At 54.4% G+C, this 16041-nt stretch overlaps 1 protein-coding gene across 2 annotated transcripts in view; it reads left to right on the top strand.

The window, feature by feature from the left end:
• The window catches only part of ANGPT4 (angiopoietin 4), a 28146-nt gene extending 13762 nt beyond the window's left edge, over positions 1 to 14384 (top strand). Inside the window, exons 3-9 of one of the 2 annotated variants that reach the window (XM_059705788.1) lie at positions 174 to 295; positions 3132 to 3373; positions 5546 to 5646; positions 6766 to 6867; positions 8330 to 8496; positions 11745 to 11875; positions 12566 to 14384. In XM_059705788.1, coding sequence (XP_059561771.1) covers positions 174 to 295; positions 3132 to 3373; positions 5546 to 5646; positions 6766 to 6867; positions 8330 to 8496; positions 11745 to 11875; positions 12566 to 12726 — 1026 coding nt within the window. In that variant the 3' untranslated portion in view covers positions 12727 to 14384. Of the gene's footprint in view, positions 1 to 173; positions 296 to 3131; positions 3374 to 5539; positions 5647 to 6765; positions 6868 to 8329; positions 8497 to 11744; positions 11876 to 12565 lie in introns of both variants that reach the window. The other variant, XM_059705787.1, reaches the window with a different exon arrangement.
• The last annotated feature ends 1657 nt before the right edge of the window (positions 14385 to 16041 follow it).

Here is a 16041-nt window from a genome sequence, read left to right on the forward strand (position 1 = left end):
GTGAGTGAATGAGTGAATGAATGAATGAACAACCACGGGAACTAACTACAGGGAGGGTGAAAACAGATCAGCAAGTTTCTGGGATGGCAGAGCCCGTGGGCAGGTGGGCAGTTGCTGGGAAGGCCTCCTGCAGGGCTTACGTGGCCCCCGCCCCCTCCTGCTCGCCGAGGCAGGTACTGAACCAGACATCAAGAATGGAGATCCAGATGCAGGAGACCTCACTGTCCACCAACAAGCTGGAGAAGCAGCTGTTTCTACAGGGCCTTGAGCTCCACCGGCTACAGGACCACAACAGGTGGGCGCTGCCCCCGGGCCAGCAGAGCGGCTGGGGCCCAAGCTGAGGGCCAGGGCTGGGCTGGAGCCAGGGCCAGGGTTGGAAGCAGGATGTGGGCTAGTGCCTGGGACAGGGGCTGGGACAGAGCTAGAGGCCTAGATTAGAACTGGAGTGAGGCATCAATTGGGGTCTAGGGCTGGAGCTAGAGCTGGGGCTAGGCCAGGGCAGTGATATGGACTAAAATGAGGGTTGGAAACCAGACTGACCTTGGAGGGAAGGTGGACACGGGGCTGGACTGAGGCTGGAGCTGGGGGCCGGGCAGGTACAGGGCCTGGGTGGGGGCAGGCATTTTCCTGGAGCTCAGGGCACCCTGACTTTCTTTCTCCCTCCTTCCTTCCTTCCTTCCTTCCTTCCTTCCTTCCTTCCTTCCTTCCTTGCTTCCTCCCTTTCTTCCTTTCTCCATTTATATATTTTGTAAATTTTTAACAGCTTTATTGAGCTACAATTTATGTACCATACAACTTACCCTGCAAATCTTCATTTGATTTATTTATTTGTAAAAAAAAATAATAATAAATCTGATCTCATTCACCAATTTCCCTTCCCAGAAGCAAGCACAGTTAGTTACCAATTTCCTCTCTGCATTTATCAGCAAATACGTATGAGGTAACACCCTTCAAATTACAAAAAAAAAAAAAGAGTCATGGGGTACAGCTGAGGCAGACATCCAAGGCTGATTTCATCTCAGTTTCGAGCTGAGTAGAGAAAAAACTGCCAGGGCCAGGGTGCTGGAGGAGGCAAAACGCACACAGAGGCCGCCACAGGCCTGTGTACACGGCGAGGTGTTATTGTTGCTCATGTGATGGGTCAAGATAAGGCCGCGAGGACAGCCCAGCGCCCTCTGATCTGGGTGCAGTTAATGATAGTTTGTCACCTTCTTATTCGCACCCTCCCACCCCCAGGTGGGCAGGGCAAAGACTGGGATGCTTTCCATCACTCTGAATTGGCACCAGGTGCCTAGAAATCAGGGCAGATGGATGGCGTCAGTTAGCTCTTGGCCCTTGGAGATGGCTAAAAGTCTAGAACCTGAGTGAGCCCAAATTCCCTCTCTTCCTGCAACAGCGGTCCTCAAACTTTGTAAACAGGGGGCCAGTTCCCTGTCCCTCAGACATTCCACACATGCGCACTGCGAACCCGGGACGAGTCGGCTGCTAAGCAGGACAGGCAGCGGTGGCAAAAACACCCGGCGGGCCGGATAAATGTTTTTGGCGGGCCGCATGTGGCCCGCGGGCCGTAGTTTGAGGACCCCTGTCCTGCAACATAATTAGGGACCCAGGGGAAATTCCCTCTGCCCTGGCTGGGCTTAGTGTTTTAGCCTGGAGAATGGGTCAGCATGACCTCACATATAAGAAAATCTCTCCCTCCTTTCCCTTTCCCTCAGCCACCCACCCACCTGCAGCAGAGGGCGCCACTGTTCCTAGTTTTTTGTGTGTCCTCCCATCATTCAAACAACAATATTTGGGGGAGAGGGGAAGGAATTATTTTTTGAGCTCTTACCATGTGTCAGGCACTATTTATAGACGCAGGGGTTAGAGAAGTGAACAAATAGACAAAAATCCCAGTCCTGGTAGAACGGACATTCTAGAATCTAGAAGCTGGTGTAAAAAGGTTTCTTATAGATGAATATTTAATGTGTGGATATAAATATGTATGAATTTTGCCCTATTGAAACCCAAACGTGGCCGCCTACTCTTTTGTGCCTTGGTTTGGGGGTTGGCTGGTTTTTTCCAGTGACCCTGGAAATGGTTCTATAAGTGCATGACACCCCTGCTCATTCTCTTCTCCTGTCCCTGCATTTATTTCCACGTGCCCAGTTAATGGGTGTTGAGGTTGTTTCCAATTTCTGGCAGTTGAGCCAGTGATGCGATGAACAGCATTCCATGTCTCAGATCTGTGGGATAACATGCCAAACCTGGAAGGGATGCGTCAAAAGCCTCTTTCTTTCAAAACGTTTTTTTTCCAACTCATTACAAAAAGGCCTCATGCTTGTATCACCAGAAAATAGAGACCTGTGTAAAATGAAAGGGAACGCCGGCCCCCTCCCCCAGCCCCTCTTCCCCCCCCCCCCCCCCCATCTCCATCCACTCAAGCCTGCTCTGCAGCAGTAACAGCACTTAGTGGATTCTTTCACTTTTTCTTTCGCAGGCTTTTTCTACCACGCAGGCAGGCACCACCGCGTCCTTCCACGTTTTTCCGCGCCTTTTCCTATAAGTTCACCTGCAACCCTCCACATTTACACTAATGCTTTTCTTCTTTCTCTCTCTTTGGTGTGCCTGGGGCATTCCTGGCCAAGTCCTGGGCATCCTTCCAATCCTGTGCAGGTGATTCTGCCTCCTCTTCTTCGCGGCTCCCGAACATTTCCAGGAACAGCAGACAGAACAGACTCAGCCAGCCCTGGCTGCTGGGCACTCGGGCCATTTCGTTTTACTGTCACCACAGCTCCCCCGACGGCCTCCGCTCCTGGACGCTTCTTCCTGAGCGGGGACTGCCGGGCCAAAGGCCGGCAGATTGGGATTTGATCGTGGCTACTGGTTCCTGGCCGTTCCTCCCAGCCCCACCTTTCCCTCTGCTGGACCCAGCTCTCTCACAGGACTGAGTCTCTCTCTCTCCTCCATTTCTCACTCTGGGCCACTGGCCTCTGAGCTTTGCAACTCTGGCTGGACGCTCTGCCTCTCTGAGCCTCAGCGCGGGTCTGTCCTGCTGAGTCACCCGGGGACCAGGGGAAAGCGGCCAAGTGTGGCTGCCCGTGGGGAAGGCGGGCTCACCCCTGTGCGCCCCGCCCCGCCCCGCCCCGCAGCGCGCTGGAGACCCGGCTGCGAGCCCTGGAGACACAGCAGCAAGCGCAGCTGGCCGGCCTCCGCCAGGAGAAGGAGAGGCTGGGGAGCCTGCTGAGCCGCCAGAACGGCGCCCTCGCCGGCCTCGCGCGCAGCCTGCGCGCTGCCAGAAGCAACTCCAGCCTCCTGCAGAGGCAGCAGGACCGACTGCTGGAGTCCATGAAGCGCCTGCTGCGCACGGTGGCCCAGGGCCCGCGTGAGCAGGGTATGCCCGGTGCGAGGGGGCGGGGCGGGGGGGGGGGCGATCCTGCTTACCCTCCCTGTTCATTCCCCAGCCTCGGCCTCGAAGCCACCGAGGGAAAGGCCTCACCCCTCTCCCACCACCTGTGAAATAGAAATAACAGCAACAAATAATAATACTGGTGACCACAGTCCTAACGGGAACCAATCCAGACTCTTCTCCCTGGCTCCATGAGGACCCCTGGGCCTGCCCCTGTCCCTCCCTTGTCCTCAGTTTCCCCGTCTGTTTAATGGAAATGGTGATAATAACAAGGGCACCACCAGCTTAGATGAACAATTTTGTATTTCAGGATTCCCACTTGCTGGGTCTCAGTTTCCCTACCTGTAGAATGGGGAGGTTAGACTCAATGTTCCCCCAAAGGCTTCTCTCATCCTAACACCCTTGCCCGTGAGCCAACGAGGGCCAAAGAGAAGGAAGGTGGCACCTCTGGCCTTGACTTCTGAGATGGAGAACAGTGCCTGGGCCTGTTCCTCAGTCCTCACCGGCTCCTTCTGACGGGTCCACCGGGGAGGCCAAGGCGCTCCTGGTTCCAGTCCAATCACTCAGTCAACAAACACTCCCTGGGCGCCAGGCCCAGTGCTGGGTGCTGGGCATACAGCAGTGAACAAGGTAGCCATGGCCTGTGTCTCGTGTAAAAGTGCCCACCCCACCCCACACCCATCTGCGTGTGTCTCTGAGGAAAGGAGAAGAAAATGCATATTTGTTGAGTGCCTACTATGTGCCAGATGCTCTGCTAGTCGTGTTTCTGAACTTTGCAGACCATGGAAGGCCTAAAAGGCTGTGCTAGGAAAGGGAACTTTAACGCGAGGGCAGCTTGAACAGCTAGGACTGTTTCAGGAAGCTTGATTAGAGCCATGGAGTGGAGGATGGCTTGGTGAGAAAGACCCAGGAAAGGATTCCTACTGCCTCCGGGTCTCCATGGGGGAGGCTGAAAGCCTGAGAGCACAAGGAATCTAGCTATAGTGTTGGACGCCAGGCACTGTGGCTGGCAGCTATTTGGGGACAGGATGGCATCATGACTCCATCTAAGTTGGGCAGACCCTGCGGGGTGGGAGGTAGAGACCTGAGGAAGCCATGGCAGAAGAGGCGGATGCCTTCCAAACCCTGAGATGCAAGGTGACCCGAACCCATCACCAGCTGGTGCGTCGCCCAGCATCTGCCCAGGGAATGCCCATGCTGGTGGATGCAGGGCCTTAGTCATTTCATCTGTGATCTAGGGGAAACTGCTTCTTTCTCACACCTGCCCCCGCTCCAGGACCAGGGATCCAGGTCAAGTAGGAGGCCAAAACAGGAAGTCCTGCCCCCTGGTAGCCTCCTGGCTCCTCATGGGTGAGGATACCTGTCTATCTGGAATTTTAGACCATCCTTGGATAACCACCTACCTAGAGATTGGATTCTGAAGGACTCGTAGCTCAAGCCTATAATTGGATCCCTCTCTAAAAGGAGGCAGAGAGGGGGATTTTAATACCTTTCTATTGGTCAACAGTCACTTTTTTTTTCAGGTCAGGCTTGAGGCCCCCAGGGTGCTAGTGGGATTCAGTCACTAATGTTCTCCTGAGGGAAGAAGTATGGGCTCCTAAGACCAGTGGTCAGCTCACAGTGGGGGCATGATGGGGGGCCCACCTCCAGGCTGCAGGGATATCCAGGGGAGGGGTGGCCTGTGGAGGGGGACTCTGGGCCTCCCACCCAAGGGAGCGCCAAGGACAGATCCCTCCTCGTGTGTCCGTCCTTGGTGACCCTCTCTGAGCCAGCCTTGCCCTACTCCTCTCAGGTTGATCAGACAACCAGAGCTTTCTCTGGCCTCAGACTGGTCCGTATGGTGTGAGTCATTTCCCCTCCCGGTCTCACTCGGTTCCCCTCACTGTGCCCTGTTCCCTGCACACACCGGGACTGTCCCCACCTTGGAGCCTTTGCATATGCTGTTCCCTTTGCCTGGAACACCCTCTCCTGTGCCACTTGGGCAACGCCTGCTCCTTACCCAGGTCCCAGCTCACTGTCACTTCCTCTAGGAAACCTTCCCAGATCCGATTCATCTCCCTGTCCCCAGCCCCTCCCAACCAGGAGCCTGGCACCGAGCAGGCCTCTTCTCTCTCTCCTTCGCTCACCTGCAGTTGTTTTTGCTTCGTCCAGTTGCAGCTGAGCGGGTGTTCCAGGACTGCGCGGAGATCCAGAGCTTCGGGGCCAATACCAGTGGCGTCTACACCATCCATGTGGCCAATGTGACAGAGCCCAGAAAGGTTAGGGGGCTCTCGGGGGGCTGGGGCTATCAGAGGCACTGAGCCAAGGGCTTCGCAGACAAATCCTCCTCCCTCATCAACTGCAGGCCTGTCCAACATCTTAGATTCCTAAGAAGGAGGGTGGTCCTTCCTTCTGGAAAAGAAGGGGTCCACACAGAAGTTCCCGAGTTGGAAGTGCATCCTTCTCCTGCATCTTTTCCAGAGATGCCTTTAAGTCGGAGTCACAGGAAATAGTTATATTTTGGTTAAGGTACTGCTAGCTGATGTAACAAACAACCCCTGGAATTCCAGGATCTTAACACAAAGTTTATTTCCAGTTGACATATAGTCAGTGGAAGGCAGGAGTGGGGGCTCTCTGCTCCACTGGGAAGTTAGGGACTGTCTTCATTGAGTGGCTTCCAAGGTTGCCCTGAGCTTTGAGGCCCAGTTATCATATGGGGCGGGGGTGGGAGATCAAGGGAAAGTGTTGCGGTCAGGAGGGAGGGTTTGGGGCAGGGGTGGGCAAACTTTTTGACTCGAGGGCCACAGTGGGTTCTTAAACTGGACCGGAGGGCCTGAACAAAAGCATGGATGGAGTGTTTGTGTGAACTAATATAAATTCAAAGTAAACATCATTACATAAAAGGGTATGGTCTTTTTTTTTTTTTTTTTTTTTTTTTTTTTTAGTTTTATTCATTTCAAATGGGCCAGATCCGGCCCGCGGGCCGTAGTTTGCCCACGGCTGTTACAGCAGCTCAGCAACAATAGCGAGTGAAAAGCCTGCATTTATTTAGTTCCTAGTACATGTGAGGCTCTGTTCTGTAGATTATTCATCTCATTGAATTCTCACAACAACCCCAGTTTGCAGATGAGAAACTGAGATGCCAGGAGGTTAAGGTATTGATACCCCATTTTACAAATGAGGAAAGGAAGGCTCTGAGAGGGCATCACTTGCCCTCTAGAAAAATAATGACAATGGGAGGGGAATTTGAACCTGGGTCATTCTGATGCCCTTGACCACAGGCTCACCTGTTGTTATGTGAGGTTCTGTTGGCCAGATCACGCTTGAGCTGGCCCACACACCTGGCGTCTGGCTGCCTCCGCGGCCTCCCAACCCCCTCTCCCCACCAATTCCCTCAGGTTTTCTGTGACATGGAAGCCAATGGAGGTGGGTGGACCCTCATTCAGCGCCGTGCGAATGGCAGCGTGAATTTTCAGCGGAACTGGAAAGATTATAAGCAGGTAACGTTGCTGCCCTGAGGAGGGCTTTTCAGCCCTGAAACCTGGGGTGGGAGGCGGGCTGTGGACAGGGGAATGGTTTGTCCTTAACCTTCCTAAAAAATACAAAAAAACGCAAAAACCGCCCACCCCCAAACAACCACCTTCAAACAAACTTTCCCGGCGCACATTCACTTTCAGGGACTCTATGATCTAAATTTGACCTTCTTTCTGCAATAATGAAACTTTGACTCCTTTTTGTTTTAAATTTTAGAAAAGATGATGTATGTACAGTGCTAAAAAAAATTGAATACTACAAAGAAAGGGAACATGAAAACAGCAATCTCTCTCCCGCACTCCTGGCTGCACTGCTTAAGTGAATTTCCTTGTCTTTGTACGCATAGGTGACACATCTGCAGGAGAGAATCTGTAGTGTGGAATTGCTGGCTCAAAAACCAGGTGCATTTTACAAGATAAGAAGTAGAGCTCAATTGTCTTCCAATTTTTAAAATTAAATTATGAATAAAGGATTTCTGGCAAGCTGGCTGAAAAGCTCTTCTAGTTTTCAAAAGCAAAAGAAATGGACAAAGATACCCACAAGGAACTACAACAATATTATTTTTTGTGCCTGCTTGCTGTCCATTTGATAAATGCTTAAATACCAAATTAAGCTATGAGTGTTCTTGAGTCTATTTGATTTGAAACAGTCATTAGAATAGCAAAGATATACAGGGTGCTCAGATCCAGAAATACAGAAAAGAGTGCTGCATATTAACGATTACACGAATCAGCTGCACAGCAGGGCTGAAGTGGGGAGTGGGGCTTAGGTGCGCCTTGTCCTTGGTGCTGAATTAGTGTTCTAGCTGAGGACATTGATTCCTTGTCACCCTAGAAACCCGTGACTCCCTTTTCTTTACATGTCTATGTTGCTGGAATTTTGTAGTTGCTTCCATGTCACTGAACAAAGTTTGCTCTATCATTTTTTGCAGTTGTTTAAAATCTTTAATTTTTAAATTGAAATTTAGCCTGGATGCACTAAGTGCACAAGCCTTAAGTGTAAAAGTGCATGTTTACATAGGTGCTCATCCATGTGACCACCATTCAGGTATAGATATAGGACACCTCCAGCACCCCGGAAGCCCTCCGTGGGCTCCCCCCCTCCGCCCCAGTCAGTACTCGCCCAAAGGAAGTTGCTATTCTGACTTCTATTAACACAGATTAGTTTGACCTGTTCTTAAACTTAATAGAACGTGATTCAATTATTTTAACAGACTTTTGTAATTGCAAAAGTCTTCGTTTTTTTGCTCTAGAAGTTGGGGAGCTCCCCTCTCCCCAGTTCTGCCCACACTGTACTTTATGAACTTGAGCATTAGGCCAAGTGGTTTTGGATAAGTGACCCCAGGCCCTGGCCCAGCCCAGCCTCTCAGCCTGGGGCATAGCCTCCCTCCTTGGCATACAACCCACGCTGTCCTTCCTCTCCTCCTAGGGCTTCGGTGACCTGGCTGGGGAGCACTGGCTGGGCAACGAGTTGGTGCACCATCTCACCAGCAGGGCAGCCTACTCTCTGCGTGTGGAGCTGCAAGACTGGGAAGGCAACGAGGCCTATGCCCAATATGAGCGTTTCCAGCTGGGCAGCGAGGGGCAGCTGTACAGGTGGGCTCAGGGCCCAGGCTGGTGGGTGGACTGAGGACCCTGGGCTAGTGGCTGCAGAGTCTGCACCAAGGGTCAGTCCCTGGGCGTTTCCTGTTCCTACCATCTGTCCCCCATTTGGGCACACGTCACGGGATGTGGAGGCGGCTGGTTAGCACTCAGCACATCCCGGCCACTGGGCGGGGTGGAGACTGTTGCTGATGCTGTCATTTCGTGAGCAGGAAGGGCTTCCCAAGGTCAATCACCCTAAGGCAGTCACTTTACAGAGGCTCAGACTTCCCAGCGTGCCCTGTGCTACGGGATGAGACGGAAAGGTCCCTGGGCTGGGAATTGGGGACCTGGGCTCATTCTGCCTCCAACTCACTTTGAGAGCTTGGATGAGTCAAGGTTCTGGCTTCTCTGCACCTCTGCTTTTTAACAGGATGGGCTTGAATATGAGCATATTTTACAACCATCGAGGCCTCCCTCCGTCAGCCTGGTTCTTGGCTCTGTTTAGGAAAAGGAATAAGCATTTATTGGGCACCTACCATGTTCCAAGCACATTACTCTAGTTAACCTCCCACAACACTCTGAGGTAAGCATGGCTGTTCCTCTTTGAGTGATGTGGAAACTGAGGCACTGAGGTGATGCTTGTGATGGGTGAGCATTCTCCAAAAGAGAACAGGAAGGACATCCCAGGCAGTGGGATGTTTGAAAAAGACAAAGAGAGAGTTGACATTTGTTGGCCACAGACATCTGAAGCCTGAGCAAGGCTCTTTCCAAGTCTGCTGAGATGACCAGGGAGCGTCCCCACTCATTCAGGAAAAGCTTAGGAGACCGGGGTGGAGATCCTGGAAAGCATAGTGGGGCCTGAAACTGCCAAAGGAGGGCCAGGAGGAAAGTGACAGGGCAGACACTGGTCCCTGTGTCACCATCAGGCAGGACCAGCCAGCTGGTAAGGTTGGGAGGATGCCCGTAGGAAAGTCCAGAGGCAGCAATGTGTTGGCAGTCAGCAGCTGGGGCATGGCATCAGGTGCAGGAGGGACACCCTTATTTGTCAGCCACAATAATGGGGGCTTCTGGAGTCCAACCCTAAGGAGAAAGTGGCCTATGGGGAGAGGAGGGAAGAGGCACAGACAAGACACCAGGCGCGCACACACAGACACTGGGCACATGCCTCCCAGAGGCACTCACCGCCCAGGCCTGACTACAAAAAAGACAGGCATTCACATGTGCAGGGGCTCACCACACCCCTGGGGTACATGCAGAGCGCAATATCACATAAGTGCATAGCTACACAAACAAGACAGACACACCCAGACACGCGTGCAAATGTCCCTCCACAGAAGCCCTCACAGGTAAACATGCACAACTCCAGGCACAAAGGCAGATTCCCAAGCACACCCTGGACCCACAATAGATATTCTAGCACAAACTCAACACACACACACACACACACACACACACACACACACGCGCGCACGCGCGCGCTAGACTGGAAGAAGGTATCACACTACAGACACATAGACCGGTATGCAGATCCACAGACACATGGAAGACACACCTGATGTTTCTAACTTGGGGATCCCCAGAGACTCGTGTCTTTGTTTGGGTTCCCCAGGACTGCGCTATGAACATATTTAAAGTGCATCTGAACAGCGGGTCAAGTGGGGTTTCCTGATCCATGACTGGGGGTCCCCCAGAGATCACAGATCCCTAGGCTGGCTCCCAAGGGGGAGAGGAAGCGAGGCAGAGCTGAGCGGAGGACTTGGGGGACAGGAGAGAGGCCAGTCCAGTGCTGATTCCACACAGCCCCAGACTGAGTAGGACCCCAAACTGTAGCCTGTGCCCAGAGCCTGGCTTTGAGCTGACATCGCTGAGCCCTCAAGAGGAGCCCTCAGTGGCCACAAGGAACCGCCAGGACCATGTTAGCAGGTGGATCAGCCTGCTTGTCCCCAGCCTGGGAGCCCCTGGCCAGACAGGCCTCTTGCCAGGGCCAGTTTGCAACACCAGTCGATTGAGCCCCAGGTGGCTTGTTTAAGGGCACAGAGCCTCATGGCTGGCCCTGAGGGCCATGTGCCTGCCTCGCCACAGACAGAGCCTGTGGGTGGGAGGTGCAGGGACTGAGCCAGGCCGTATGCTCTGGCCCCAAGTTCCTTCTGGGCCCCACAGGGAACAGCTCCAGGCTCTGCCCTGCAGAGCCAGAGTCCCTGAGCTGCCCTGGCCGGATCTGGCGTCCACCTGCCTTCACCTGGAGGCCCTTCTTTATTGCTCCCAAACTGGGTCCTTGTCTCCGTGGCCAGTGCAGCCCCTTCCCTGCTACCAGAACCCAACACTCCAACCAGGCCTAGTGGGAACCTGTGCCAGCTGCGTGCCAAGGGCCAGGAGCACAGGGGCAAATAGCAAGCAGCGTTACCTTGCTGAGCATTTATCACGGGCCAGCGCCGCTCTGCACCCATCACACCCCAAAGTCATCAAATCACAATAGCCGATCGCACCGTGAACACTATCATTACCACCTTAACAGATGAGGAACGGGAAGCTGAGAGGCGCAGCAGTCTGCCCACGGGGTCGTGCAACTGGCCGGTGGCGGAGCTGAGACTCCCAGCCTGGCAGAGAAATAGAGACCCTCCCCCGCTGGCTGCAGAGGTGGAAGTCATAGGGGTAGGGGTTCACCGGGCACAGGTCCAGGTGGGCAGGTGTGGTCAGGGAAGGCCTCCTGGAGGAGGCAGATGGGTGTGAGGAGGTGTGAGGGGCTGGGGTTGCACATGGTCAGCGGGGAGGAAATTGCACACAGCTCCAGGCCAGGCCCCGCTGGGCTGGGATCTGGCCCCCACCCTCCTCCATTCTGAAACCTTAGGCCGGCTCCTCTGGTTCTCGGGACCTTTGTCTCCTTGTCTGTAGACTGGAAATACTCGAGTTTTGTGAGGATGAAATGGATGAGTTAAACCATGTAAAGTGTTTTGAACAATGCCTGGCACATGGTAGATTTTTTTTTAAATGTTAGCCATTGCCCTCACTGTTATTGTTGTCATGATCATGCTACTCCTGTGTAAGACTCAGTTCATCGAGTCGAGGGAGGCCTGGCACACAGTGGGTGCTTGGTGCCTGAGAGGCAGCAGGCAGGGAGTGCGAATCCAGGAGGGAGGTGGCCCACGCACTCCGGGCTGGGGCTCCCCGCCCCCAGAACAACCAGCTCAGAGCCCCTTCCTCAACCAGCCCCAACCTGACTCTGCGCCCTTCTCCCACCACCACCTCCGGGTGGCTTCCAGGCTTTCTCTGAGCGGGTACAGTGGCTCGGCGGGGCCCCAGAGCAGCCTGGCCCTAGAGGGCACCAACTTCAGCACCCGAGACGCAGACAACGACAACTGCCTGTGCAAGTGCGCCCAGATGCTGTCCGGAGGTGGGTGCGGGGTTCAGGGGAGCCCATCCACCCACCGGTGGGAGACGGGAGACCCCCTGAGACACAGAGCCAGGGACAGGTGGAGACCGAGGGAAACTCCGGAACTGGCACAGAGACAGAGCGGTGGCAACAGAGAGCTACACAGGGGCAGAAGTACAAAGGAGAGATGGAGGGAGAAATGCAAATCAGGGCAACAGAAAGGAACACGGTGTGTGAGAGACAGAGAGAGCCAGAAAGGCAGAGAGGGTGGCCATCAGAGAGAGGAGCCCGGCTTGAGAGAGACCCACAGAGTGACAGACAAGCACAGAGACCGTCAGAGAGAAAGAGACACCCCCAGGTGTTAGAGATTCAGGTGACAGCACTGTCCCCACAGAGAGAGGGAGATGGGACTTGTGCGGGCATGAGAGAGGAGGCGAGGGAGGGAGACAGGAACACAGAGGAATAGGGACAAGGTGAAGGGATGGAGGGGCCGAGAGGGGCAACTGGAGCCCAAGGCCACCCTCCTGGGGCCCCAGGCTGGGCAGAGGGTCTGCGAGTCGCCCTCCCACCCCCATGGCCATTCCCACCAGCCCCATCCGGGGAGCTGACTTCCTGGAGGAGGCAAAGGCCTGCTTAGTCTTTGAGGTAGGGGGCTGTCCTCACCCCACTGTGGGCCCCCAGCTCCCAAAGCCTCTTCCTCCCCTCCCCCAGGGTGGTGGTTTGACGCCTGTGGCCTCTCAAACCTGAACGGCATCTACTACCCAGCTGGCCGCCACCTGCGCAAGCTCAACGGCATCCGCTGGCACTACTTCCAGGGCCCCAGCTACTCGCTGCGGGCCACTCGCATGATGGTGCGTCCCATGGGCACCTAACAGAAGCCTCGCACGCGGGCTGGGCCACAGGAGGAGACGGGACTTGCTATGCCCTGGGCAAGCTGGGCCCCGGCACAGGACACGGTGCCAGGGCCTGGACACCTGGATCTCCCGAGCCAGCCCTCCTCGCCCTACGAGTCCCCAAGAGTCAGCTGCCTTGCTTCCCTGTCGTCCTCAAGTTGTGACATGGGGGGGCGTTTGGGGGTTCCTGTCTCTGCAGGACCCCTCTTTTCTCCAGTCTTCTGCAGGGGCCCCTGCCAACTTGAGGGTCACAATACCCTGAATGAGCTGAGAACAGACACCTTGGCTCCTCCAAGGAATGCCTGGCTAGGGGGGGGGAATTTCAGGCAGGTGGGAGGGTAGTTGCAGGCAGGAAAGTGCTCAGATGGAGCCCCAGATTCTAGCCCCAGGGTTGGTGGGAAGGCCAGCGCCTGTTCCAAGCCTTCTCAGCCTTGAGCTGTCCTTGAACTGTCCCAGGCTGAAAGGCCTGCATCTACCCCATAACAGGAATCATTATTTCCACCCCACACTGCCCATCACTCCCAGGCCCCAGCATCTGGAACTCAACCCTGGTCTCCCAAGGGCTCCAGGAGATCTAACAGAGATTTCTTTACCCCCAGCAGGTTCCAGAATATGTTCCACAGAGAATAACTCACACTTCCCTCTCAAAGTACCTCTGGTCAAGTGAGAGAGGAGAGCGCCAGGTTAAATCAATGTCGACAGGCATTCTTAGCTGCAGGACTTGTCAGAGCGTATAATGTGGTCAGGTACTTTGTGACTGCCCGTGAAGGGGCTAGAGTGGGCAGCTTTCTCCATGTGCTTATTTGAAAATGGGCTCTGCTTCTCCCAGAGCATCTCTCGGTGCGGTGGATGCCTCTGGAAAAAGCTAGTCCTCAAGTGTCATGAGGAGGAGCCCCAGGGCGCCATCTCCCACCCCCAGCGACTCATCCTTTCTGGCTGCAAACGCCACAGTGAAGGCCTCACGTAGTCTCTAAAACAACTGGAAAGAAATGTTGGATTAAAACAGACACACCATCCCTGAGTTTCCTGTCTGCTATGGGCCAGTGATCTCCCAGGCTCCTTCTGGCCCCAGGAAGCCAGCTCTCTGCCTAGGGCTGCCCTCAGCACTCCCTGTCAGCCCAGCTCACCCTCGCTCAAGTACAGGCACTACCAGGGACTGTCCACACTGCCGTGGGCAGGACACCCACCTGCAGGTCCAGATCCTCCCACGTCTAAGCCAGACCCCCTAGCCCTCTCCTCCTGCCCCATCCAACATGATGTTACAGCTGGGGGCCTGGGAGACCAAGTTCTCCTCCTGAGCTTCTGTCAGAGGACAAGGTCAGAGAGGAGCCTCTGCCACTCCCCCTTCACTGTGTCACCCTCTTCAGTCCCCGTGAGGCCTACTGTGTGCAGTGTGGTACCGTGGGCAGGGCTTGGAGTTGGACAGACCTGCTCCAGCTCTTTGGACTTGAGGCCTATGGCTCAGCCTCTCACGGCCTCAATTATCTTGTCTGTGAAATGGAGGTGATGACCCTCACTCCTGTCTGGGCTGGGGCAAGGAGGCGATGAGACCCTGTATGTCAACTTCTGACCAGAGCCTGGTATGAAGCAGGTGCCTAATAAATATTATTTCCCAAAGAGGTGAATGGGGTGAGAAACTGCCTCTAGTGTATGTCGTCCCTTCTGCTGGACCCAGTAGGGTGAGCATGTATTACTGTGTCCACAGCATTTATTTGTGTACTGCTATGTGCTGGAGAGGAGTGGAGGGGGGAGCTGGGAGCCTCAGGGACAGACTCCTCTGTGTGGGGTGAAGGCCCAAGTTCCTGTCTGCACCCCCGTTCTCTAAAAGATCAAAAAGCTGGTTTGGTTACCCTCAGACACTTGTTTTTTGTTTGTTTGTTGTTTTGTTTTTTAAATATATTTTTATTGATTTCAGACAGGAAAGGAGAGGGGGAGAGAGATAGAAACATCAATGATGAGAGAGAATCATTAATTGGCTGCCTCCTGCACGCCCCCCACTGGGGATGGAGCACACAACCCAGGCAGGTGCCCTTGACCCGAATTGAACCTGTGACCCTTCAGTCTGCAGGCTGACACTCTATCCATTGATCCAGACCGGCTAGGGCCAGACACTTGTTTTTAAATAGTCACCCTTCCCTCTCACCCTCCTTCCCCCTCCAAGCCAGGGCTCTCCAATGCAGGGCATAGAAACCTTATCCCAAGGAATGGATTGGCTCACATAACAAGTCTAGAAGTGGATTCAGGTGTGGTTAGATCCAGGCGCTCAAATAATGTCCTTCTTCATCTCCTGGTTCTGCCATCTGCCATGTTGACTTCATTCCCAGCCATGTTCGGTCCTGACAAGAAGGCCCCACCAGCTGGCTCACGTCCTCCCAGCTCGGCATCTCTGAGACAGAGAGCTGCCCTGTCCCAGCGAGGGCACGATTCTCTCAAGCCAGGACTGGTCCTGTGCCCATTCCTGCACTTGCACTGTGATTCTAATTGACCAGACCTGGGTCACATGATCTTGCCTGGAACCAGGGGGTGCGGTCTGTCCCACCTAAGTCACATGGCAGGTGGACAAGCAGTGGGGAAACAGACATTGTTTCAGGAAGCAGCGATGCTGGGAAGGCAAAACCAGTGATCACTTTTTCTCCATCCATCTCTGACGTCCATCTCTTTTCTCTCCATCTCTGCCTCCCCTCCCATTCTCTCTGACTCCAAGGCCTGGCCCCAGGCTCCAGCTCATGCCCAGGTTGCCCCAGATTATCAAGGACACAGCTGTGTCCTGCTCAGGCAATGTCAGACCCTGGCCCTCTCTGAGCCTCCGTTTCCATCTGTGCAGTCAGGATGGAAGACATGCAGACCTCTAAGAGCCCTCTGACAATGATGCTCATGATGGCTGCACACAGGACCAGCTGAAGGACTCTGGGCAGCACAAAGCCTGTGGGGGACATGGCTGGTGTGGCATTGGCCCTGCCGGGTCTCCTGGGGGCCACTGCTCTTAGGAACTGGCTTCTGGGATCCCTGCATCTGCAGGCTCCTATGAAGAATCCCTGTCACCTCTACTTACATCAGACCAGTGTTCTCCTCATTTTCGTGATGAAGAAATTAGAGCTCAGAGGGGGAAAGGATTTCATTAAGGCAGCACAGGCATCCACAAGCTGCCTCCCTTGTCCAGAGCTCTCTGGAGGCATCTTGGCACTGAACATAGAACTGCTGGAGTGGTGTCCCCTCCACCAATATCAAGGACTGAAGGAACTTTCTGGAAAGCTCTCCAAGACCTGTCTGTCTTTCCCACTGGCACCTGGTAGG

Source organism: Myotis daubentonii, chromosome 8, assembly GCF_963259705.1.
Source record: "Myotis daubentonii chromosome 8, mMyoDau2.1, whole genome shotgun sequence".
Taxonomy (NCBI): Eukaryota; Metazoa; Chordata; class Mammalia; order Chiroptera; family Vespertilionidae; genus Myotis; species Myotis daubentonii.